This window comes from Falco rusticolus, chromosome 12 (genome assembly GCF_015220075.1).
Source record: "Falco rusticolus isolate bFalRus1 chromosome 12, bFalRus1.pri, whole genome shotgun sequence".
NCBI classification, from domain to species: Eukaryota; Metazoa; Chordata; class Aves; order Falconiformes; family Falconidae; genus Falco; species Falco rusticolus.
Genome location: NC_051198.1, coordinates 147,820 through 173,347, shown reverse-complemented (window position 1 = coordinate 173,347; position 25,528 = coordinate 147,820). Strand labels below are relative to the sequence as shown.

Here is a 25,528-nt window from a genome sequence, read left to right as displayed (position 1 = left end):
GCCCCACTGAGCATGGCACCAGGTTGCAGCCAACACAGCCAGTGGCTGGGGTCCCCACAGCAGCAGAGGATTAGTTGAGAGAAGTTCTTAGATGATTCTAGAAGGTGGATTCAGCCCCTTCAACCCTACTGGCCTTGTATGATGGGGAGGGCAAAGGGGAAAGGGAAGGGGTGGGATGAGAGGGATCTCCCTTAACTCTTTGCCTTAATCCATGGAAATTGTCTGGATTAGCTCAGTTTAAATGTATTTCTGTTTAGAAGTTGAAAGAGTTTTCTGAGACATGTCTAATTGTACATGGTTTCCATTCCTGCAGGTATGGGGGATATGGCTGTGTCTAACTCCATCGGAAGCAATGTTTTTGATATTTTAATTGGCCTAGGCCTCCCATGGGCTTTGCAGACCTTAGCAGTGAATTACGGATCATATGTAAGTCCTATGTTTGTTCACAAGTCTTGTTTGTTTGTTTATTTATTTAAAATAAAGCAGCTCTATTTAGAAAAAAAAAAAAAAAAGACCAAAATTCTGCAGATTGGATTTGAAGAAACAAATAGTTTTGCTCTGTTATGATTTGGGAAATCATAAGGATGCTCCCCATCCTTTGAAGGACAAGTACTTCCATTTCCTCCTTAAAGGCAGCAGTCTGTGCTGAAAAAAGCTAACTCTTCGTGTTTTCACGCACTTGAATATATTTCAAATAAGAAGAATGATCCTATTTTCAATAAGCCAGAGGGGATAAGCACATAAGTGGAAAGTAAAGGATAGAGCAGACCTGTAGGGCTTTTGGTAAGAAGAATTCTAGCGTTACTGAACTGTTAACACATTGGAAGGTAAAAGAAGCTGTTATATAATTGGATATTTCAGAGCGTGACCATTGTCAGGAAACACTGCAAAGCTTTCCTGTTTGAGAAAAACTATTCAAAATGTATGAAGCCATCATGATAAAAGGGACATCCCCTGCCCCCCAAAGTCTCCCTTCTAAAAGGAAGAGCAGGAGATGCCATGAAGTCCTAGAGGGAAGTCACTGTTGCTATTGCTGTTAGCTGGACATCACTCAGACTGCAGGAAGGACAGAGGAGAGATTCTTGATTACAGTCACGGAGTGAATGAAAGTGAAAAGACTGGACAATCACAGGATTGTTGAGGTTGGCAAGTATCTCTGGAGACTGTCTAGTCTCCAACCCTCTGCTCAAAGCAGGGTCAGCTAGAGCAGGATGCTTAGGGCCATGTCTAGTTGGGTCTTGAATACCTCCCAGGATGGAAACTGCAAACTGCACAGCTGCTCTCAGCAGCCTGTTTTGGCATTTGACCACTCTTACAGTAAAAAAGCGTTTTGAAGTTTAAATGGAATTTCTGTATTTAAAATGGTGTGTGTTGCCTCTTGTTCTTTCAGTGGATACCACTCAGAAAAGTCTGGCTGCACCTTTGCTATACTCTCCTCTCTGGTGTTTATACACATCAGTAAGATCCGCCTCAATCTTCTCTTCTCCAGGCTGAACAGTTTCAACTCTTTCAGCCTCTCTTTGTATGTCAGTTGCTACGGTCCCTTAAATCATCCTTGTGGGCCTTCACTGGACTTGCTTCATGAAGTTTATGCCTTCTTTGTATTGAGGAGCCCAGAATTGGACCAAAGACTCCAGATGTGTCTCACCGGTGCTGAGCAGAGAAGGATCATCTCTCTCTACCTGCTGGCAACACTTCTAATACAGCCCTGTATGCTGTTGGTGCTCCGTGCCACAAGGGTGCATTGCAGACTTCAGCTTGGTGTCCACCAGGACCAACAGGTCTTTCTCTGCCAAGCTGCTTTCCAGCGGCCCAGTCCCAGCATCTACTGATACATGGGGTTATTTTTTCCCAGATGTAGGACTTTTCCCTTTGTTGATGTTGTTCATGAGTTTCCTGCCTGTGCATTTCTCCAGGCTGTCCAAGTCTCTCTGGATGGCAGCACAACCCTCCAGTGCCACCCCTCCCAGTTTTGTATTGGCTGCGAACTTGCGGAGGGTGCCTTCTGCCTCATCATCCAGTTCATTAATAAAGACATTAAGCAGTATTGACCCCTGGGGTAAACCACTAGTGACTGGCCTCCAGCTGGACTTTGAGTGCAGTGGTTTCGCCAATTATCAGTCCACTCCACTGTCTACTTTAGTCTGTTCTTCCTCTGTTTGTCTTTGAGGATGTTTGAGATACAGTGTCAAAAGCCTTGCTAAAGTCAGCATAAACATCTGTTGCTCTCCCCTCATCCAAGAAGTCCACCTTGTCATAGAAGGCTATCAGGCTGGTAAACATGGTTTCCCCTTCATGAATCTATATGTCTACTCGCAATCACCTTCTTGTCCTTCGTGTGTTTAGAAGTGGTTCCCAGGATGATATACTCCATCACCTTCCCAGGGATCAAGGTCAGGCTGACCAGCCTGTGTTTCCTTGGATCTTCTCTCTTCTTGAATATAGGAGTGACAAAAGGAGCAATGCTGTAGGAATAAAATCCCTTTCTTTAATGAGCATCTTATCTTTAGCTCATCTATGTTTTTGTGGAAAAGGATAAAAACAAGTGTCTGAACAGAAGCAGCCAGCTTTCATGGGGGTATAACAATGTCACTACTGTTTTGCACACCCAAAATGTTCATTGTGCAGTGTGATCACATGGTTAGAAAAGGCAGTCTTGGAAAAAGCCCCACAATTAGCAAAGAGAGTTTCCTCAGGTTTCACTTGCAGTTCCTGGATTTCTCTCCAAATCCTTGGATAATTGGACTTCAAAACAAAACAAGTCCCCCCTCCCCTCCATCCCCTCATTACTAAAAATTAATTGCTCAAGTATTACTAAGTTGCCAGAAAAAGCTAGAGTTAGCTGGGTCAGGTATAGCCTGGTGACAGCATTAAGAGCTGCAAGGTGCTGTTTGTTACTCGGGGACCCTGGCATGTAGGTCGTCAGGGGCAGAAGACAATGAGCTGCTGTTCCCTGAGGTGGTCCATCGGGCTGAGCTTGGGCTGCTTGCACGAGCAAGGCCTGCTCTCTGGGTGGGGGTTCACAGGATCGAGCCAACCAGATTGTCCCTTAAATGTGACCCTGAATCAGAAGCAATAGATAATTTCTGAGCTAATAGTCACAATTTAGTACTCCTCCTTTGGTATTTGGCAAGATTCAAATTTGTCTTTGTAGCACCTCCTCCAAAAGAGGAACTCCTCAAAGCCATTGTAATGCCCCTGTCTTGTGTATAGAGGGAAAGAGAGATTTTGTAAAAGACAAAAAAAGCTTGCTTGACCATGATTACTTTTGTGTAGCCATCCAAAACCATTACTGCCTCCTCAGAACGTTTAATATAAGAGGACTGTGGCAAAGTTAAGCATTTGATGAAAGTAAAACCTAAATGCCTTTTAATAAGCAAGCTTTTGAGGCAGTAGTAGCTTTTGTGTAAGCCAAAAAAAGTATACTGTGTGATTTGAAAGTTAAGTTTTATGCAGAAGAGCCTCCTAGAAGCCCCCTTCCCTCCAGCCTTATTTTTCTGGAAGTCTAAACACTCAGGGCTTTCTGCAGAGTATGATATTTCGCTAATATCATACTCTGTAAAATCTGTGTGCATCTCTTGTTCCAGGCTGCCTGAGTCAGAATCCCCTGTGGCCAGATTTTGGTCCAGGTTAATGCTGATGTAAAGAATTCCGGCATGTTTCTGTGCAGAAATAGAGAAGAGGGTCTGCTACCTTTTCCTTTCCTTTTGTGCTGTGGTGTGTACATGCATGTGGCAGCATGTTGTCCTGTGATTATGCACATTCTGAACTTGCTTATGTGGTAAAGTGGCTTCACACACTAACCAGCCAAGCAGCTGCTCCCAACCAGAAGGAGATGTATGGGGTTTCATTCTGAATGTGAAGAGCAGTATCATTGCTAATGGCACTTTCAGCTGCTGTAGCCCCCTTTGAAGGATGAGCTTGTGTTTGAACCCTCCTTAAACTCCCTAAGGGCAGGTGGGTGTTTCAAAGCCCATTTTACAGATGGTGCATTATGATTTGAGGTAAGCAGAGAGCTTTGGATGAGAGGCAGCCTGCAAGCTTGTGGCTGGATGTGAGACATCAGTACATTGAAAGCATCATCCCGCAAGGTCCCAGTTACTGCCTAGTTTTGTCATAAGCCTGGCAGCAACCACAGAAAGCCCCATGCAGAATCAGGACTTCTTGTTTAAACAAGTTCACTCTATGAGATAGTGCCCGAGGAGGAAAAATACAGCTTGTAATCTAATAGATAAGATGGGGAAAGAGCAAGAGGGGACCTGTCAAAGAGAGACTAATGGACTTGCTGGAGGTTGCACAGTAGGGAAGTGGCAGAACTGGAAATGGACTGTGAATCTCTTGAGACACATCCTGGTGCTGGGTTACTAAATCACAATCATTTTGATTAAGTGCCTCTCCCACTTCTGACTGCCCCTTTCCCAGGTCCGTTGCAAATGGATGTTTCAGCTTATTTTTATTTTATTCTTCCTTTCTTGTTACGAAAGAGGAATGGAATTCCATCTTTTGCTTCTCCGGCTACATCTTGGAAGCATCTGTCACCTGTTCTAGAGAAGAAAGTTCCTCTTCTTCTGTCTTCCTACTGTAAATGAAACATTTTCCAGTAGGATGTGGGTATACCACAGATGGACATTGCAGGGCAGTCACAGTCACAGCCTGAACAGGGGGACTGCACCCCCATGATGTGATGTAGGAAGCTGGCACACCAGGCAGGGCTTTGCAAGGCCATGCTTCAGGGCACTGATCTCTGATATCATTCACCCTGCCTCACCTGTATGCGCCTGTTAACCATGAACCAGGTTTGTCTCAGTGACATCATCAATGTGCTATACTGGATTTTTTTTCTTTTCCTTCCAGTGCTGACTGGAATCAGTCCAAACCCAAGCCAGAAAATGCTCCATCTCATGCTTCTCCAGGAAGATGTTAGTGTTGGTGCAGAGAAGAAAAGGCCTTCCTCTGCCCTCACCCCTTGCCTTCAACTCAGTCGTCAGTCCCACAGTTCTTGATTTGGGCCAGGCCACTGATGCTTTTCCCATCAAAAGGCAGATCTAGTCAACATCAAACAGCTTCCACATCAGACCCTTTCTGTTTCTATGTCTAGCCTCTAACCCAACTATATGTTTATTACTTTAAGAGTCCTTGTTGTTTCTGGGTACCCATTAATGTCCAGACACTAACTGTGAATTCCTCTGTGCTTCCCACTGGAGCTTCTCCACTAGAATTCACTTGGCCACCCTCCTGCTGCAGCTCTGGCCTTTTGCTATCAACCACAGCTACACCAGCATGTCAGCAGGACTTTTGGAGAAAAAGCAGCATCCCTCTGGACCTAGAGGGACCTCTGAAAGAGTTCACTTTCTCATCTCTTCCAGCTCTGAGTCCTGGACACGTTGCTGACACTGTGATCCTGTAAGCATCCTTCCCCAGTAGCCCTGGCAAATCCAGAATGAAAAGATATTTGCTCCATGTCTTCCATCCAGTTGCTTCCCTCTGGGATCTTTTTTTTGGATGTGAAGCTGTAAACCAGACATCAGCCAGGAGTATTTTAGAGAAGAGGAATGTTAAGCATAAACAGCCAGGTTCATTTGTTCACATCAGCCTTTGGGAGTATAATCATGTCTATCCATCATTCCTCTGCCTGGTAACTTCAGCCAGTTTCAGCAAAATTTGACAGTAAGTTCGACGTCTTAGAGATGCTACATTCCTTTCATGCAAACAGGCAGCTAGAGAGAGAAGGATTAAAATTAGCATAAGCCTTGTTAGATATCAGAGAATCCAGAGGTAAGCAGACACTGGGGAAACACAGGAGATGGCAAGCATCACTACTTTGCTACTCACTGACCAGTTTGCTATTCACTGTTTTAATTCCAAGGCACCATGATGAATCTTACGACATTAGGACAAAGGTGGGTTTCCATCTTCTCATAGCCAACAACTGTGTATCTGTTCCTTGCCCCATTCTGGCCCAGTTATCTTCATATAGACCACCTTAAATCTTCTGAGGGGAAGAGGGAGGATAGCTTCAATGGATCTGTCAGTCATTGGGGCAAACATTAAGGTCAAGGATAGCAACAGGCTGGTTACTCTTCTGCTTCCCACAGCGTTACCCTTCACTTCTGCAGACATTACTCCTCCTGCTCTGGGGTACCAGACTCTTTACAGCTCTCACCTTAGCATCTGCAGCATGATTGGTGGTATCACTGCAGCAGCAGTATGCAGCTTGGCAGGTATTAATGGATTAATTTATTGGCTGATCCCAAAAACCTATGGATGAGCATAGGAGCAGGTACATGCTGAAGCTAACTAGTCCCTCCAGCTTCCTGGAATAGTTTGTGTGTATTGAGTGCATTTGCTCCCTGGTTTCATGGCAGGGAGACTGGGATCATTGTACTATAGTGGAACAAAAGTGTCTAGAGCAAGAATGTCTGGTCCCTTCCAAAGCTCGTAACAATACAGGAATTCTCGTCAACCATAACTCCTGCATTTCTTGCTTAATACTTTGAGTGTCTATGTGCAGCACTCTGTCTTGTGTGTGTACCCTCTGCAAAGTGAATTTTGCAATGCAGAGCAAACCAAGGATGTTTTTTTAGGAGTCTCAAAAAAAGTCCAAGAAGGAAATTCCATTGAAACATGCAGGAATGCAGCAGATTTTTTAAGTTCCAGTTTTTTGAGACCGCTGTCTCATGGTGAGACCTGGGGAATGCAGGATTTACACTGAATTTCCACTGCCAGGCAAGGACACTGCAGGAAGAGGATCCCCAAACAGACAGAGGACTGCAGCTTTTTCAGCCAAGGGACTGGAAACATAGCAGAGTCCTTCTAATATTCCTGAATGAGGTAATTTCTGTCATGTTTGGATCCTGGAGCAAAACCAGTTTGGGTTTTGGCAATAGCTCCTTGTTTTCCCTTCAGCAACTGCCAGAAAAGAACTGAAGATTGGAATAACTTTTATTTTATTCCCATTGTTTTTCCTCTGGTGTTTAGCTTCAGCCTTGGTTACTTACTGCCTTCAGGAGCTGTGTGTGAATAGCTGGAGCTGGGGTGGTAGCATCTTTGCATTTGCTACACAAGAAGAAGAGAGATAGCCTCCTTTCAATTTCAGACAAAGTAGATTTTGAACTTGCAAACCATCCTTGTGTGATCGGTCAAAACAGAGTGTTCTGGCTTGCTTTAACTGCTAGATACAAGCCAAACCTCAAAGGAGAATTTGGGAACGTTGATTTTTCCTTCTTGCAGAATGAGGGAGGGCTTCGTCTGCAGACGGTTTTCTCCTGGGGAAGAAGCATTTCCTATTCTTAAATGAACAGAGAACTGAGCTTTTCCTTCTGTAATTATGTGGAAAAAAATTATCACTGGGCTAAGGCCCTTTTTCTGCTCTTTGCTATAAACTGAAATTATCTTCTCCCTTACTGTGAGTTTTGAATGTTTTGCTAGCTTTGTTTTCCCTGAATTTACACATTGTCATGTACTCTGAGAAAAGCTATTCCATTGCCACTTGCAGGAAATTCCAATTGTCTCGTGAGAAGGCTGCATGACTGATTTCTACCCTAATTTGACAGATCGAGGAGAGATTTTTCTTAAGCTTTTGTACCAAATTTCAGAATCTTCTGAGCTCCTGTGCTCACAGTTAGAAGTTACAAGAAGAAATAGGGCAGGGTACAGTGATAATCAGAGAAGAGGGAATAGTTTGTTGATTAAAACTGTATTTCCAGAGCTGTAGCCTTATGGGAAATTTGTGAAGCAGCAGCAGGTAGTCCAAAATCAAATGCAGAAAAAGAAAGAATCCTTTAGGCAAGTGGAGAACTACAATGAGAGAAACAAGTGAACAGCGGCTATTCAGCCTAGTTCAGGTTTAACTATCTCAGAACCACTAACAGTACTGTATAAAACAATTCATGGTTCTGTATGATTACTTTTTTTAATAGATGGGTGGACATTAGATTAGAAGATGTTGAAAGGCTACCAGAGCTGGAGAGAAGGTTTAAAAAGCAGCATGCCTACTTCTTGTGTGGCTTTTGTAATTCTAGCTATTGCTTGTGCACAGAATGGCTGTAGCGTAGATTTGGGCCAAACATGAGGGGATTGTAGGAAAGCCTTTAGCATTGTCAGATAGGATAAAACAGCAGGAAGCTGTTACACCTGCCTTTTTGTTCTGATGAGCAGCCCCTGCTATGCACCAGCTAGTGCAATACCGTGACTTAGAGCAAATCTGAAACGGTCTCCTTTGAAATTGTATATTCTCTTTTTTTGGCAATAGATAAGTAATAGCAGTTTTTGCTAGAATGAAGTGTTCTTGTTTTCGTTAATATTTGGGGGTTTCTGTTATATTTTCAGAGAACCATTTCCAGAGCTAGGCAAAGGCTAGCCAAGAGCTTTGGCAGTGGTCCCCTGGTTATTTTTAATGCAAAAATTAAATACCTCCGTGCCCAGTAGCAGATTTGATAGAAAGGAATATGTGCTCATACTCGAAACAAGGTGGGCTATTTGCTCAAGCCTACGTCCTTTAGCAATGGTAAATGGGGAATGTTTTAATGTGACCTGTGCATCAGGGAGGTTGCTGCTGGATGATCTGACACTGGAAACCCCTCATACCACCGGTATAAGGTATATATTTTACTGGAGAACATATCTCCAAATCCTCAGGCTGCAGGCCCTCAAATGCTTTGCAGTGAGTTTCATCTAGTTCTGAGGAGACCTTTCTTTGTTGGAGTGAGAATATTTAGCAAAAAACATCCCTCAAAGGCCAGACTACCATTGCATTTTGGACCAGAATGAACCCAGACAGCTTTCATTCTCTCCTCAATGTGAGCTATGAAGTCCACAAGAATCTCAATTTGGACTGTATTAGTCCAAGAAACCTTTACAGTAAGAGGTGTCTGGGCAACAGGCTTAAACAGGAATTTTATATACAGCGTGGGAGGTTTCTTACTGCTGTAAATCAGCTTGCTCCAGGGCTGTCTTAAATAACTCGGAGACCCTGGGCACAGTGCCTGAATGTATGCCATTCTCCACATGTGCAAGTCTAGTGAGGTCAGACTTACTGCATGTGCCAGAAAAGCAATGCATCCTGCACAGCTGGACTCCCTGCATGCACCATGCAGAGCTGCTATGTGCGTAAGCAGCAAGCCAAATTATTTGGACTATTTGTGGGCACATATTGTAACTCGACAGCATGTATACTGCCAGTTCTAGTGCATCTGGAATTAAGGCCAGCACCCATCTATGGAATCCCTGTCTGAGCCATCCCAGGGCAAATCTGCTTTGGGGACAGGCTTACATCAATGTCAGTTTGTTCCAACTGATTTTTCTGTTGGTTTTCATTTGCTTCTCATTGTTTTGTAGCCCTTCTCACCTGTCATATTTGTCCTCTTCTGTCCCTTTTCCACCTGCTGCACGGTGTGGCAGAGAGATGCCATGCCCACATTACCTCCTGAAGCCACTGTGGAAACATCTGGAGGTCTGCACAGCTTATATAGTGTTTTGAGCTCTCCAACAGGGCTTTTTACCCAAAGAGTTGTGCTTTTTCTTCCAGAAAGTCCAGGTGTGATATGTATCCAGTTCAACCAAATAAGCTTCCTGACAGAGCGCATTCCACAGCTAGTATTTGGTCACCTGAGGAAACCACCCTTTGCTATCTACATGGAAGGGTTTTAATCCTGCTGCCCAATGGCAGAGTGAGGTATTAGATGATGACCCTAATAAATGGTCCGATTTTTTGTGGAGCAAAAAGCGCTGAAAAGTGAAAACTGCATTAGAAAACACCCATTCACTCCTCCCAGGAATTTGCTTTCTATGGGAATAGTGAAGCCTCTTAAAGGAAAGTTCTTGTTATTTAGGTTAATTAGCTGATTGCTTTGCTCAACAGTGGGAGCTGAGCTAGATCCCAGGCCAGGAACATTGCTTGTTAAGCCTGAGTTGAGAACTGTTAACCTGACGTGAAGCTCAAGTGTCCTAATGCAATTGCTCTGTGAGGGAAAATTGTTGCTCATACTCCTGAAGGGGTTGCCACGTTTGCTTTGCCTGTGTGGGATCAGTGTGACGTGTTACTGCTACATTGGTAAAGCTGTCATAAATGATTGGCATACACTTTCTACTTTTGAATAATACTTAATAGCAACTTTTGCTCCCCTGAATGACCTCTAAAGAGGAGCCTTGCAGATAGTCCAAAGAAATCTGCCCCAAACACCTCTTTTTGGAAGCACTGTCCTCAGCAAATTGGACACCGATGTCTTTAGAATGGTGTTTCCAAATGTCTTCTGGTTTTATGGAGGCTAATGATGTAACTGAGAAGCAGCATCTGCACTTTAGGCTGAATTCAGACATTTTCCATGCTAAAATAATTCCAGCTGCTTCATTTGCTTCCTTTTCCTGTAGATTCCTTTCTGATTTATGTATTTTATACTGACAGTTTTTACAGATTTTGGCACTGGTCAAACAGAATTCCTGACCAAAACCCAGACAGGAATTTATTGTAAAATAGTATCTGCCTTTCCAAGCCAGCTGCTGCTCATTTAGATAGCAGGGAAGGTGGCTTTCAATTTGCATTTTAGTTAAGCAAAGTTAGTTTTGGGGATTTTTGCATTTTAGATTAACTAAAATGGAAATCCAGGTTAGCTGTCATGTATGGACCACTCGGGAGGAGACGAGTGGTTGCCTGGGTGTGAATTGAGTGCAGTTGACCAGTCTGTCTCTACAGGGAGCAGTAATGTGTGCACAGAGCCCTCACATTAGCTTGTCCTGGTTTCTTAGAGGAAATACACTGCAGGGTATCAAAGAAAAAGGTCTTCTGGGTCAGAACTTGAAGTTGTCTCTTATCCCAAGAGCAGCTCTTGTTTCAGCAAAACTTTGAGATTTGCTCAGGACTGGTGGTAGAAGCTGCAGTGACATTAGAGACTTCTTCCATAGCGCAAAAATGCACTTCCTCCTGTCCGCCCCTTACAACCTGCGGTTTACATTAACAGTAGGATCATTCCATTTTTCACTTTTAGTTATGCAGACAGTCCCAAAATTGGCTTTCACATTCTGAAACAAAATCCTTCATTTTTTTGGACAGTCAGTCTAGTGAGAATATTGTATTTTACATGTAATGGCCATAGGAATATAATGGTCCCACTGTACATACACACACTTACAGCTTGTATCTTAAAGAAATCCTGTGATACCTTTATGAACCAATGATCATCATGGCCGTAGCCTTTTTTATGATGGCAAGTAATCAGTAAAAAAGGAAAATGTGCAATTTTTGTAAGCCAGGATTTTAACAGACATGAAGATAAAAGCAAATCTCAGGCAGCAGCAGAGCTCTACAAATTGGTGGGACACTTGTGAGTACAAATACTATAATAATTCCAGTGTACAGTAGCTCTGCAGGACCTATTCGTGCTCGTTATGGTTTATTAGAAGTACAGTAATGCATCATCATGCTGAATCTTGAGCATGTGCAGGAGAAAAGAGAAATCTTTCCAGGACTGTCTTTTTGCAGTATGCTTGACCTTGTGTCCAATGTACATTTGCACAGAGGATCATGATTGTGTGTAGATCATTGCAGGTTCAGGTTTGCAGAATGTCAGAACTGATTATCCTTTTCTTGACTCTGGAAGTCAGACTTTCCCCTCTGTTGTCTTGGGGGAATGAAGCTCAGTCATTACTCTGGATTTGGGAGCAATGTTTGGATGAAAAGTTTTTCCTGACTGTGATGCAAAATGATACAAGTGCCTCAGCAGTCTTGCATTCATGAAATTGTAGTGACGCTTGTCAACAATAGCAATGCCCACTTCTCTTGCAAATGGGCTTCTTTATAGTCTTAACTGGAAGGATGCGAGCACTAAAAGTGGCCAGTGATACACTATGTACTGTTGTTTTCTGTGTTGACCATTGAAAAAAAAACATTGTAGCACAGAAATTTAGTTTGAAATGTTTATTGGACTAAAACCAGTTTAAAAACCAAGAAATAAATCCAACTGTTAAAAAAAAAAAAAAAAGTGTTGTTTAAGGTGGAAGAACTTGCATTCTGGGAACTTTTTCTTGTCTGCAGATCCTTGTCTGCAGGAATGGACTAATGTTTTTGCTTTTCCTTGTATACAAATGTAGAGCAAGCTGAGCAATTAAGAATTGGATACCAGCCTGTTTAAGGAAGATCACTGCATTTAGTTTTGCTGTTTGACCTCAGTAGCAGAGTGGTGTGACTGGAAACACACCTGCACTGCACAAAATCAAGGTCTGTTAGGCAAACAACAGCAATGTCCTTTTCTAAAGCATCCTTGAATATTTGTACATAACTTCTTGCTAAGATTGATCTCTTCCAGGAAACTTAAATAGTCAGTTACTATTTTAAATAGTAATTAGTTTTGGTGACTCAGTTGAAACTCAACTTCATGAGGGTTTCATTGCACAGAAGGTGCAGGGAGGAATACAATGTTGTGTTACCTTATAGTGGCCTTAAGATAATATTTGATATTAGGTGGTCTAAAGATTTACAATTCAGTTGTGTGGGTGCCCATGGCACCCACCCCACAGCTTCCAGCTGCCTTGTTCTTCCCTGGAGAAGCCAACCTTCCCTTCAAGGAAGTCTCCTTCATGCAGTAAACTGCAGAAATGCCTTGGGGCTCTCCATCTGAGTGCTCTCTTGACAGTACTGCAGGTCATACTCTTTGAGAAGATCATATGAAATGCCCAAAGGGACAATAATTAAGCTCCCCAAGAGAAGAATGGGCAACTGAGGGGAAGAGAGATGCTAGCTGAGGAACAGAATTGGAGAGGTGGCTTTACTCCCTGTAGCCTTCCTATATAGCTTTAGGTTTATGTCACATAGAACCACATTTTTAAATGTATTTAGGGCTTAAAGGTGCAGGTGAGTGCCTTTGGTTAGACTCCAGAGCCTCTAAAAATGACACTTAAATAGCTCCACAGCTGTGAGGACCTGTATCTTGGTTCTCCGCTTGCACAGTGGATGTAATTGTGGCTCTGCCATGTTGATGGCTACATCAGAGCCTGTGATGCGCCTGGGTATGTTAGTAGTGATATCTCTACAGAGCCCTGCAGGCATAAGTTGTCTCTCTGCCTTCTTTGCCTCAGTGCTAAATAATGTTTAGCCTGTGCTAGTGTGCCATGATGCATTGATATTGATGGTTTTCAGCAGCTGAGGTTCAGACTGTGAGATTACTGACTTGTTCCCTACACCAGGTTGAGTAAAAGTAGGGAAGAAATGTGTTTGTGTCTGTCCTTGTTTATTTTCCCCCATTGTGAAACATTAATTGGTGACTGAATGCAAAATTACCTTTCCCCTGTTTGTTCTTACGGGACTCACACAGGAGTTAATTAGCAAGAAGAAAATTTTATGATATAACAGTATAAAGGATGACAAAGCCCATGTAGGGGTGGAACTGTTTGAAATGTTGTCAGGTCCTAAGGGCACTGCTCCAATAATACTCCTTCTTTGGCAGTAGGGAGTAGGCAAAATAATCTGTGATGTAATGGTCTGACTTGGCATTTACAGCTTGTGAGCCAGCATTCAGCAACTCAGCAGTTTAGGATTACAGAATTACCATCAGAGAGAAATATTGTTGCTTGGAATTGTGACACGGTTTTATAAACTTCCTTCTTTTACAGATTCGATTAAACAGCAGAGGACTTATCTATTCTGTTGGTCTCCTGCTGGCATCTGTTTTTGTCACAGTATGTATATAGTCTTTTGTTCTTCGTTTCCAAAAGAGTGATTTTATAGATGTTTTCTTCATTTGTTCCTTTCTCACCTACAGCTGTAACAGTGGTTGTAGTCTGTTGTTAAGGGATAGGAATGGTCACTCCTATTGTAAACTTCCCAAGACCTTAATCTGGCACTTGGCAGAAGCTATCAGTGTCACGAGATGGCTTTCATGTTTGTATATTTTTCATGGGAGGAGCCTGGGAGATACATTAGTAATTATCAGTTATTTTTCATGCTAGCGTTGAAGCAGATCCCTTGATGTATGATGAGATCTGTTCTCCTGTTGGACAGGTAGACAAAATGCTGTATAGTTTGTACAGTTTGCTTTGGCCTGCTGTAGGAACCTTCTGAAATACAACACAGACCAGAACAAATAATGCCTGGACATGACAGTTTTTCTACTGAAATCGGTGTCTCACATTCCCTGACCTGTCCAAGTCCAGCATAGCAGACTGGAAATGACAGGGAGAAGCAGATTTATGTTACATCTTCCAAATCTTGAGACGACACTATAGGGAGTCCTCCTGTGTGTTGCACACCAACACAATTCCCACATACACAAGACTTTAATCTTTCAAGTGGTTTCTGTGAGAGCAAACTTAGCAAAGTCAAGCACAGCTTTAGACTGTATGGCTCTAGATTGGGATGCAGAGGGGCACATGAAGCATTTTGAGTGAAGAAGAAAAGAGTCTGGCCTTGAAGAACATTCCTGATTGAATTAAATGTGATTGCTCTTGCCAAAACAAAATTAATTGCTGAAACTTAAAACCTCAGGGCCAGCACTTGAGGTGATGTAAGTCAGTGTGGCTTCAATGACTTGTGAAAGGGCTACTCTGATTTACTTCAGCTATGGTCTTCAGCTCACTTGTTGCACACTTCCATTGTGATTGCTTCCAGGTGACCTTGATCAGTAAGGGGACAGTCATCATCATGCTCCTGTAATTGAGAAGGGGATTTACCACTTTATTCAAAATGTTCCTGCTGTGGTGGCTTACTCTGTGTTTATTGTAGGTTTTTGGCGTCCACATGAACAAATGGAAACTGGATAAGAAGCTAGGGTGTGTGTGCCTTTCCCTTTACGGCATCTTCCTGTGTTTCTCCATCATGACAGAATTCAATGTTTTCACTTTTGTGAACTTGCCAATGTGCAGAGATCACTAATGCAGGTGGCAGACTGTCAGGAGGAACTTCCTTCTTACCTGTGCAATACAAACCACGGCTGGCATCTCCTGAATGCGGTGCACCTCCAAGTCGTGACGTATATCCTGTTCACTGTTCGTAGGACCCATGGCCCCATCTAGGTCTGCCCTCTCCCTGAACCCCACAACCTGGAAAAATCCTACGTTGATGTGAAGATTATTTTTTTCAACATTCATGTGATTTCGTAGCTCAGTTTTTGAACAGTGTGACTGGGACTCTAGATGAACTGGCTGCTAACTGGCGTCAAGCCAGGCAAAACTGGTCTGCTACAGTTCCTTCTTTTTTTAAGTTATTTGATGGAAGACTAATTAATTTATGACTTAAGACTATTGCTACAATGCAGAAGAGGGTGCATCGTACAGGGGCTGATTTTCAAGGAGAATCATGGGAAATTTTTTGGCTGTTTTTTTGTTTGGGTTTGTTTGTTTGTTTTAGTTTTGTTTTTCTTTTGGGGTTTGGGGGTTTTTTTTGTTGTATTTTTGTTGTTTGGGGTTTTTTAATTGCCAGAGATCAACATCTTCTCTTGCATCTTCTTCTGGGTCTCCTGTAACGATTCAAAGGTCACAGGGCAGTGTAATATGGGAATACAATTCAAGGTACTTGGCATATGAATGGATTTACTGCATATTAAAAGAAGATTGTCAAGGCAACAGATGATGACTTTTTACTGTAAATAATCTTGTACAGGTGTGATGAGGAATGTAAGGTAAACGTGGATTCAAAGGGTAAACACTACTACCGTTTTACTACTAATGTTGGAGTTTTATTTCTAGGATGTTTATGGTATTTCCAAGCAATAGTTTGATCGCCAGCCCAGGAGGGCTATCAAGGAGGTGTCCTGATTTTTAGTGGCCTGCACATGAAAATGGAAGGTCAGAACTTTCTCTGCTTCGTCAGATTTCTTTTTTTGGGGGGATTCAACAGTTCATGTCTTATTCATTCTGAGAAGGACATAAGTATGCATTGGAACTTTTCTAAATGAGTTACAGACACTGGTTTCTTTAAAAGGAAGGAGGCGTATTTTGCACAGACCTAGTTACTGAAGTCATAATTTGCCATTCTTTAAAGAATACACTGGACCTGGTCAGATATTTGTCTTCTTAAGCAGTTGAACTTACCTGATAACAGATCATGTGGATTCATCACCCCTTCTTTGGGAGGAAGACACAGAGAGAGATGGCACTTTTTAAAATGTGGAATATCTTCAATGCAGACTCGCTCACAGATCTTAAGTTATTGTGAAAGTTTAGCTATTCATTGTTCCAATATCCTGCTAGATTTTGTATAATACTGTATTAATATGCAGGCAGATTCCACCCCATGAGAAACACCATCACAGCTTCATTTGTATGTATTGATACTGTGGATTTTTGCCAGTGCTGGCTGTTGTATTTACTTTAAGCACTGATCACTTCTGTTTCATTTGGTATGGTTTTTTTTCCTTTTTCTTGTATACGTTCTACTATGAAATGTATTAAGATGCTACCAGCTAGGTGAATGTTTTTGTCTATGGTACAAACAGTGGCAAATATTGGTAGTAAAGGCACAGCAAACTCTAAGTAAAAGAAAGGAAGAAAAGCCAAAACACCAAACCGTAAACTATAGCAGGAAAAAAAACCCCTCCAACTGGAAAAAAAACCCAAAACACTAAGAAAAAAACTCCAAACCCATTCACAGACAAAAAGCCAGGTTTTATTTCATTTGCACTTTTGGAAGTGATTTTTTTCAGTTTTTCTTTGGGCAAAATCAATCTATTTATACCCTGTGGTTTCCACTCAGCTCAGCACTTGATTTCCTTTCTCTGTTACACTAAATGTGTGGAGGCACTGGCAGCTGTTGCACTGTGTGTGTCAAGGAAGTCCAGCGGAAAAAGCCGTGTACCACTGGCCTCGCTTAACAAAGTGTGCTTGTGGATCCCTGGCAAGAAGAAGGAAGGGTCCAGGGACAGGCAGTTGAGAGAGTCAATGACATGCCTGTGCCCTCATTCTGGAAAACGATTGTGTTGCTACTTGATCTATGCAGCCTATTGTTTGAGCAGCCTTCTCATAACTATGCCTGCTGGAAGTCCTCTTGTATTAGGAAGCCCACTGTACTTCCCTGTTGTTTTTTGGTTGCTGTCATTTCTTTTTTGTTGTGGTTGTTAATGAGATTAATAATAATAATAACCACTAAAAGGCCTAAAATACTTCCTTAAATCAAACAATGTTAGCAACAATGTGGCACGCTTCACTAAAAGCCACCCCACAAACACACAGCTATGCTCTTGTAGCAAGATGATGCAGTTGCTCCTAAGCAGAATGTTTCCTTGCTGACAGAAGGGACAGATTTGGGGAAGGAAAAAAAAGGAATTTTACATCAGAGCCTATTATTACTTCTATTTTGAATATTTATACTGCTGCTCCAATGGAGCCAGTTGGATCTATTTCTACGAAATAGCCATTACCTATCCCATGGCACAAAAACTGCATGAGTTTTTTTTTTTTTTAGGAACTTTTCCTATTGGTGTGCATTAATTACTGTAATATGTCATAACTTTGTGTGTAAAACCTGAAATACTTTGTTCTGACACTTGTGTGTTGTGCAAGAATGTTCTGCAAGTTGTTTGTTCTAAGCAGAAGCAAAAGGTACGTTGAACTGCTGTTATCTGTGCCATATATGAATTGGTAAGCACTTCCTATGTTGGCAGTTTCAGCGAGGTGTGCTTACAATTTGCAACCAAATCAACCAGTGCAGACCTGGTTTGGAACAGGATAGACCAACTGAATGTGTGCATTCTTGGTTTTGTCTCCAAACAAGCGAGCCCCTCCAGTTTGTTAGCATAATCAAAGCCTGTGGAAAAGTCCCCAAGCAAAAAAAATTGAGCAGTTTTTAGCATCCTTCCTGTACAACATCTCCAAAGCTTGCATTATGTTCAAATGCAGTGCATATCAATACTTTACTTTTTGAGCCAAGCAGAGGACCGAGTCTGAGTGGTTCTATCCTCTCAGAGTTAGATTCTGGAAGCTGCCAGCTGTGCAGGGGGGACTGCCAGTGCCTCTCTCCATTTTCTTGGTGAGAAGCTCTGCAGTGCCCATTGCTGCCCAAGCCATGGGCCATCACTGGGATGTGGGGTCACAGGAGCCTGTCGAGGGCGGCTGAGCTGGCAGAGCCCCTGGAGGTATGGGATGGGACAGAGCTGTGGTGGGGCTGGGGCTTGGGACCGGAGCAGTGGGGTGGTCAGGGGCAGCTGGCTGTGGGGCAGGAGGGAGTGGAGAGGCCCAGGGTTTGGGAGGCTGGGGGAAACCAGGGGTGAAGCCAGGTTGGGCTGGGTTTTTTTAATATGACTGTGATTCATTTATGGTTTTACTGTTCTGAAAGGAAGGGTCACCATGTCATGTCTGGGGCTGGTTGGGTCTTTGGACCAGTCAACTTTTTTGTTTCCATTCCTAGTGGTTTCAGACAGTTCTTAATGAGTATTTCAAAGGGAGATTAAAGAGCCTTTTCCTCAGTGGAGAGCACTTCAGTGCAGCTCTGACTTTGACTTAAATATGTGATCCCTTGCTAGTTTCAACTCCGCTTGACATGTGGATGGCCTTCGTTTGACAGCAGTTCAAAGGCAGAGTGGTAGGATAGGATATGATACGAGGAGGTCCTCGTGTTAGATGTGTTAGAAAAACTACTTTTCTCCCTACCAAAGGTCAATTTTATACTTGTCTTTTTTTTTTTCTTTTTTTTTAATGTGCTGCATTTTTTGGTAGATTGACGGGAACACCAACCTGAAATGTGTGCATAGCAGGAGATTTTGACCGGTATAATTCAGGTTTTTTCCTGTGATGCTACTTGCCTGTTTTGTTTTCAGCTTTCTGTCTTCAGCTGTGTCATTGAAATCAATTGATTAGCATGCTTTGGATTTGTGATACTAGTGCTTGTGAAAACAAATGCTCGTTCTTAAGATTCAGATAAATGTGTGACTGGCTTTTTCTTGACAAAACAAATGAGGTAGGACAGCAATCTAGTTTCAGAAAAACAACATTCAGTGCAGGTGAAGCAACCTGAGGGTAACATTCAATATCCTGCTGTCAGAACAGGAATTTTAATATGCCTTTCCAAATAACCGTATTAATACTTGTGAAATAAAACGTTGATTGAATATAATTGGATAATTTTCTAGAAACCCATAACTTTCTGGTGATTGACAAATGTTTCTTACATCAAGATTTTGTAGGAGCCCTAATCCTTTCAAATAAAGCTCACAGAGATGCAACAGCATAAGGTTTATCTATTTCAAAGTTACACCACTGGAGCTTTAAACTTGTTTAAATACATACTTTGAAAATCAACCTCAGTGGACACCGTATTTAGCTGGATTTAAATCTGCCCTGTATCCATGAAGTTTCACTTGATCAGTAGCCACGGTAATTTAGTCTAAAATACACATAAATCCAGATAGGAACATCCATATTAGGTTTGTACAGCTTTAAGTGAATCAGTTTAAAGCCATGCTTTTGAGGAAAATGCTTGAAGTTTGCATATTTGGAAGACTTCAGCCACTCCAAATTTAAGGAACTGCAGATTTTGAGTGTGTTGAATGGATGTACCAAGTATAATGCAAGGCTTGGAGTTGAAGTTAGGGAGTTCTCAGTGTTCACTGACTTGAGTGAAAGTTGACCTCTATTGAAATCTATGGCAAACCCCTGATGATTGATTTGTAGGGTCAGTGTACATGTTTGCAGCAGTAAATCCTGAAAAGGACTGTGGTACTTTGTTTTTTAAAGATGAATGAACTTTTTATTGTCTTACCTGAATAGATAAATGAATAACTATTAACACAACTAGGCATCTTTAAGGGGAATTCACATGAATATTCTGTTAGCACCTGGTGGCCTCAAATCTGAAGCATATTTCATAAATCTATCTGCTTCCACCCAATCTGCTCTGACTTGTTTGGCTGAATTTCCACAATCAATCTGAGGTGTGGACAAATCCATGCCTTTTGGAAAAGTTTTCTTTATTCATGGGAAAGCAATACGGGAAGTGATGGCAGTTTGGTTCATTGTGCACCAGGGGATATAATTTGGCTGTGAAATCTATTGTTCACCACCCTGAAACAGCCTGAGATCTGGGCCGAGTTATCCAAGTTTGGGCAGAAGCATCTAATTTCAGGAAAGCTTCTAAAAAAAGCATAATTTTTTTAAAGTAACAGATTTAATAATGTATTTATATAGTTAAAATGTCTTTTTTGTGGTATATTTTAGGTAGAGGGTTTATTTTACTTTTTCTAGTAGCCTTGCAGAACAGATTTTAAACCTTCCGCATCAAAACAACGTAACAGAAATCTTGTCAATATAGCCTTCATCTGCCAGGTAGGATTTGAACGGTGCTAAAAGTCAATGTGATAATTTTACAGCAACAATTTAACATAGTCTTTTTACTGCCAGGGAAAACGTAACATTGGATGCCTGAACCTATGAGGATGGTTGTGCTTGACGATAGACCTGCTCAAACGCTGAGTGATTGTCTCTGAGGTTTTCCATCAGCATGCCTGGCAAGCGAAGCAAGCAGTTTGGATTAGCAGAATAGTAATCTCTGTTGCTGGACATTTTGTCTCTCTCATGCTTTAATGAGAGGAGGGGACTGCTGGTACACCCCCTGCCCACCCACCCCCAGCCTTGGTTACCAGTTGCTGCCTGCTAGCTTGGAATGATACTTGCTCCTTTTTCATAGAAGAAACATAGATCTCGCATAGGTCTAAGTCTTACCTTAATTGTGGTCAGTGTTGTCTCCTGGCTGACAGGTGCTGGAGCAGGTGAGGAAACAAGCGCTCCATTCACACCGTGCACATAGAAATGGACGTTTGGTTGCAGGAGGAGTTAATTGCAGAAGTGTTTTGTGGAGAGAGAGGCCCATAATATAAGCAAGTTTTAGTAATCATAGGGATATCTAACTCTGCCATTACGAATGAAAACTAAAGACTTCTGCACTCATCCAGTGAGATCTACGTATGACTGGTAGGGTCATTTCAGTAAAGCAGTCCCCTGTGTAGCAAACCACCCCATCTCTGAAGGATGCTTGTTCTAATAATTCCTGTCAAAAAGCGGTACCCTCAGTGTACAGCTACATGGCTACCGTACGATCACCATCATTTACTGAGCTTTGGAATTTCAAAGTTTTGAAGGGGAAACCATTTTGAAGGCCAAAATAGCATTCATGTCCTCTGGCAGCCTGCAGTTCCTGTGGCTGGTGTGGCTCCTGAGAAAGCTGTGCTGGGGGCAGCTCTCGTTCTGGCCGGCACAGCTGTGCCCACTGGCTGTGGTGTGCTGCAGGGAGGGGATGTCAGGGTACCCACAGACCAGCTGCCCTCTGCCAGTGTGGTTCAGCTGGGGTGTGCTTCTGAGCCCAGCTACTGCAGGCTCTTAGAGTTGCCCAGAGAGCTGCTCCCAATGCAGGGGAGTGCAGCATGCTGCCTGCTGTTCCTGGGTAATACCCACCCCAGCTCAAGGGGCCAGGGGCATCTGCACCTCTTCCCTGGCCTGATTCAAGTCCTGGCGTGCTCGGGCAGGCTGTGCTCAGGCAGGCGCCGAAGTTGCAAGTTCAGAAGGTACCAGAGCCCTCGCTTAACTTGAGGCGTGTACCTTGTCATGCAGAGGTCTGTGTATCGAAAGCTAAGCACATGCTTAAGAGTTTTGCTGAGGAATTTGGTTGAATGAATTCAGCTCTTTGGCATCACCAGGGTTTATTTAAGCGCCCAACAAATGCAGCACATGCCGTCTGAGAGCGGGCGCTCTCATGGGTAGCAACTGCAGCAAAATGTTCCCATCTGAGGCTGCGGGCAGAATCCTGTGTGATCAGTGAGCAGATGAGACTGATGAGAGCCTGTAACGAATGTGCTTTGGTTTAAAATAAAGGAATTGACATTTTAGAAGACTGTGTAAGTTTTATAAACTGTCACTGGGAGTCAGCTACTGAGGTTTTTGATACTGATGCTATTTAGGAAAGTAGATTTGCTGTCATGGATTTTTGCCTTGAGGTGTCTTTCCTGTATGCATCTCTAGAAAGCAGTAGCCTGTGTTAGTAGCTCTGTGCAAACAGGACCTGATGCTGAGCTCCCTGAGATTAAAAGCAAGGTTTTCTAACCGAGGTAGAAGGGCTTGGCATCAAGCCCAAACCTGGGGCAGTCTGCTGATGGGGTTGTGCAGTGTCATTTCTGCTGCGCTTGTGGGCAGGCATCCAGCGGGTTTGTTAACAATGCCCACCAGTGGCAGGGTGCCCCTCTCATGTTCTCAGCAGCTCCTGCCAGCACAAAAAGGAGAGCTGGGCAGTTCCTCTGCCTGCCATATTCTGGTTAATTCAGTTGGTGTTCTTGCATTTCTGAAATGTTCACAGGGCTTGGGCAGAGTCTTTTGAATTTGAAGATCCAGTTTGCTTTTGGAGGAGATAGAAAAAAGAATTTTCCATTGCAAACTTTGGGCTAAGGTACCACAGCAGTAGTTCTCTCCCTTGTCCCAGCTTTGTGCAGCTGCATCTGTAGGCATAAAGGCAGTGAAGTGTGAAGGGCCACATCCAGGACCCTCTGATGCTGTTGACTGCTCTTGAGACAGCACTTGAAATTAAGTTGAAAGCTGTATTACAAAAACATGCTTTTACATCCTGACTTTTGGGTCCTGGTGCAACTTGTGTGTAAACAGGAATAACTACTTTTGGCAAGACTATGGCAATGAAAGACACTTTGCAGGACCTGGTCCTGTATTAGCATGCATGTCACTTCTTGACTTCACTTCAGTGAGGACAGCCTTTGTTGAGAAAGGGTTCATTTTCTATAGGATGGACAAGTAAGATGCCACACTGTGGCTATAGAATTCAAACGCAGTCCCTAGCAGAAGGCAGACCTCCTTCCTGGCTGTTACAGCCTGAGACCTGCATCTTGTTATTTTCTTAGCAAATGCTAAAATAATGAGAACTAAGCTGTCTGGTAAGGGAAAAGGGGAATGAGGCTGGAGGAAAGCAAGTGAAGGTAAACCCTGCAATACCGTAGTTTGTGACCATTTAAATGAAGAAGGCTTGAGTTTTCTCATGCTATCTACAGACACAGCGTGCATGCTCCCATCCCACCATCAAGGGCAAGTGTGTGTAAACAGATGTGCTCTGGCTGCAGCTGTGCCAGATGAAGAAAGAGGTGGTGACCCTTGTCCATCCTCTGCAGCAAACACCCTTACCTGTTTGCGGAAGCTTATCTGACTGGCAGAGCTGCTTGTCTGATTGCGTGCTGATCAATGCCAGAACATCGGGAGTTTAAGCAGTGCAGTGGGCAGTGACTTCTGGGAGCACATCTGTTTTGGGAGGGCATGTCTCTCTGGGACCTAAGATGCTGTGCGCAGGAGGACTTCTGATAGAGATGAGATATGCTGGGGTGTGCTGTGAAATCTTTTTCAAAAGCAGACATCCCTGTACACCCAATAGACACCTGCTTGTTTCCTTAAGATTTTATCTTTCTCCTTGTGTTGCAGGGATGCAGGATTTTGCTTACACTGTCTGTCTTGTAAGCTGAGTCCCTCTGGTTTTGAAGGCTGACCCATATCCTGCTTAACTCAGAATTTGTGCAACAGGCTAGCAGGAGTAGGATGTAACTTTTCGTGCCGTAAATTGATGGGAGAAATGCAAGGAGATTTTGCTTGGCACACCGATCTCAAAGCAATGCACTCCGAAACAGTGTAAGCCTACTGTCTGCCTTTAAAATACCCCAAACTGTTGAAATAACCAGTCATTGCACAGCACATGGAAGGGCTTTTCATAGGAGGTCTTTTTAAATAGACTCTTCAAAGAGAAATTTGCATGTATGAGGATACTTTATATCGTAAGCGGCCTCAAAATGAATGAAATGGATAGAGCCCTGCTCAGTCCCAGTTATGCAAAGCCGCTTGTTATATAACAGATAGAACTGATCTGATTAAGTGGTTATAGATCTGACTTGGGCCTTTTAAGCTTTGTGAAGCCAGACTATACTATACTGTACTAGTTCTACTGAGGGACTCAGTCATAAGTTAATATAATCCATTGGCAGATTTTTGGTGTTAATTTTTGTAAAATGTATGAGCATAGATTTATATTCAAGCAACATATATATACACACACACACACTTTACCTAATATGTCCACTGTTGTCACAATGAAGCCCTGTGGCAACCAGCTGCCAGCTGCACAGTAATAAAGCCCCATCATGGCAACTGCTAAGATGCTAACTGTACCAGTATTCAAGATAGTCTTATAACATCTATTTATAAATGCAAGAGATGGTTACTAGTTTTTATTTGTTTCCACATTGTATTAGCAAGGTATTGTGAGTGGTGCATGGCAGTTGCATATCTATAATGTAGCGAGTCAAAAGCTTTAACAGCTTATCTTTGTACATTCAGTAAGATTTCTAATTGTAATTGCTGTTAGTCATTTGAAATTCCAGCTGCATTTTCTGAACATGAAGACAGCTTCGAAAAAGAAAAAAGCATGTGTGAGACATTAAGGAGGTCAGGAAATTCTGCTCTTAAGTATTTATACATTTTATTTATTTATTTATCATACATTAAACTGAATCCCTGGTTCAAGAAAACATTTTCCCATGCTGGCAGAAGATTTAGGGACCTAATTTCAGTCCCCACCTAAAGCTAGGGCCAGGTTTTCCTGAATCAGGGAGCAAGCAAACTAAGCATTAAAAGCATTGTAGCATCCCTTTGAGTGGCCACAAAAAGTGGTGAGACCTTCTCAGACGCTTCTTGTAACTTACTGCATCATTACAACTCTTGTAACTCAGCAGAGAAGCTGAGGAATGCTGAGAGACCCAAAGATGCTTCTGCAGTGCTCGCCTCTCGATCTCTGAGAGCAGAAATATATAAATAGCAAATACTCATTGCGCTCTAGTGTTTGTAATATCACCGTCACAAGGTACCATTTGAAATTCACATTTCATGAGATACTAACAAATAGATTATTTTTTATTATTATTTTTTAGGGGGGTTAATTTTTCGTAAGTGATCTTCCTTTGCCTAGTTTTCCCCGCCTCCCTTTAACAGTAAATGGCGCTGGTTAAATGTGAAGATCTCTCTTCAAAACGGATGTCATACACTAGCAAATGCTTGGGTGAAGCTGACATTGTCCCAGCTTTATGACAGGGTGGTTACTGTTTACAGCAGGCAAGGATCTCTGCCCTGAAATCCTGCAGTTAAATGGTCCCACCACTCACAAATGCAATAATGCCCAATTTCTACTGCGTTGCTTTGGTTTCAGGTAGACCGGTAGTTCTCCACTGTAGAAGAATATAGCATGCCATTGCTATGGGTGTGAATTACAATAGGGCTTGTTGGGAAATACAGGAGCAATGATGGAGTCATTTTACAACCTCTGGAGTTCACTGGGGGTGTGGGCAGGGACTGGAAGCCTGTATTTTGAGATTAGAAAAGAAAGAGTTGGAAGATAAAGGCTGATTGCCTAAAGTACTGCATCAGTTGTTTATAAAGGTTTATGTAATGCTCAAGATTTGCATAAAGAGAGCTTCCATGTTCTGTCAGCACAGAGCTCAGCAGAGTTGTTCATCCTAGGTTCTCAGAAACAATCCTTTTCTTTCAGTAATTTTGACTGATGAGTTAAAACCTCTTGAGTGTA

At 42.6% G+C, this 25,528-nt stretch overlaps 1 protein-coding gene across 4 annotated transcripts in view; it reads left to right on the top strand.

Annotated features, from left to right (window-relative positions):
* SLC24A3 (solute carrier family 24 member 3) overlaps nucleotides 1–25,306 on the top strand; it is a 182,243-nt gene extending 156,937 nt beyond the window's left edge. For 2 of the 4 annotated variants that reach the window (XM_037406040.1, XM_037406039.1), the window contains exons 15-18: nucleotides 314–426; nucleotides 6,727–6,831; nucleotides 13,603–13,668; nucleotides 14,711–25,306. In XM_037406040.1, the coding sequence (XP_037261937.1) occupies nucleotides 314–426; nucleotides 6,727–6,831; nucleotides 13,603–13,668; nucleotides 14,711–14,860 (434 nt within the window). In that variant the 3' untranslated portion in view covers nucleotides 14,861–25,306. The remainder of the gene's footprint in view (nucleotides 1–313; nucleotides 427–6,726; nucleotides 6,832–13,602; nucleotides 13,669–14,710) is intronic. The other 2 variants (XM_037406042.1, XM_037406041.1) reach the window with 1 other exon arrangement.
* Nucleotides 25,307–25,528: the final 222 nt, after the last annotated feature.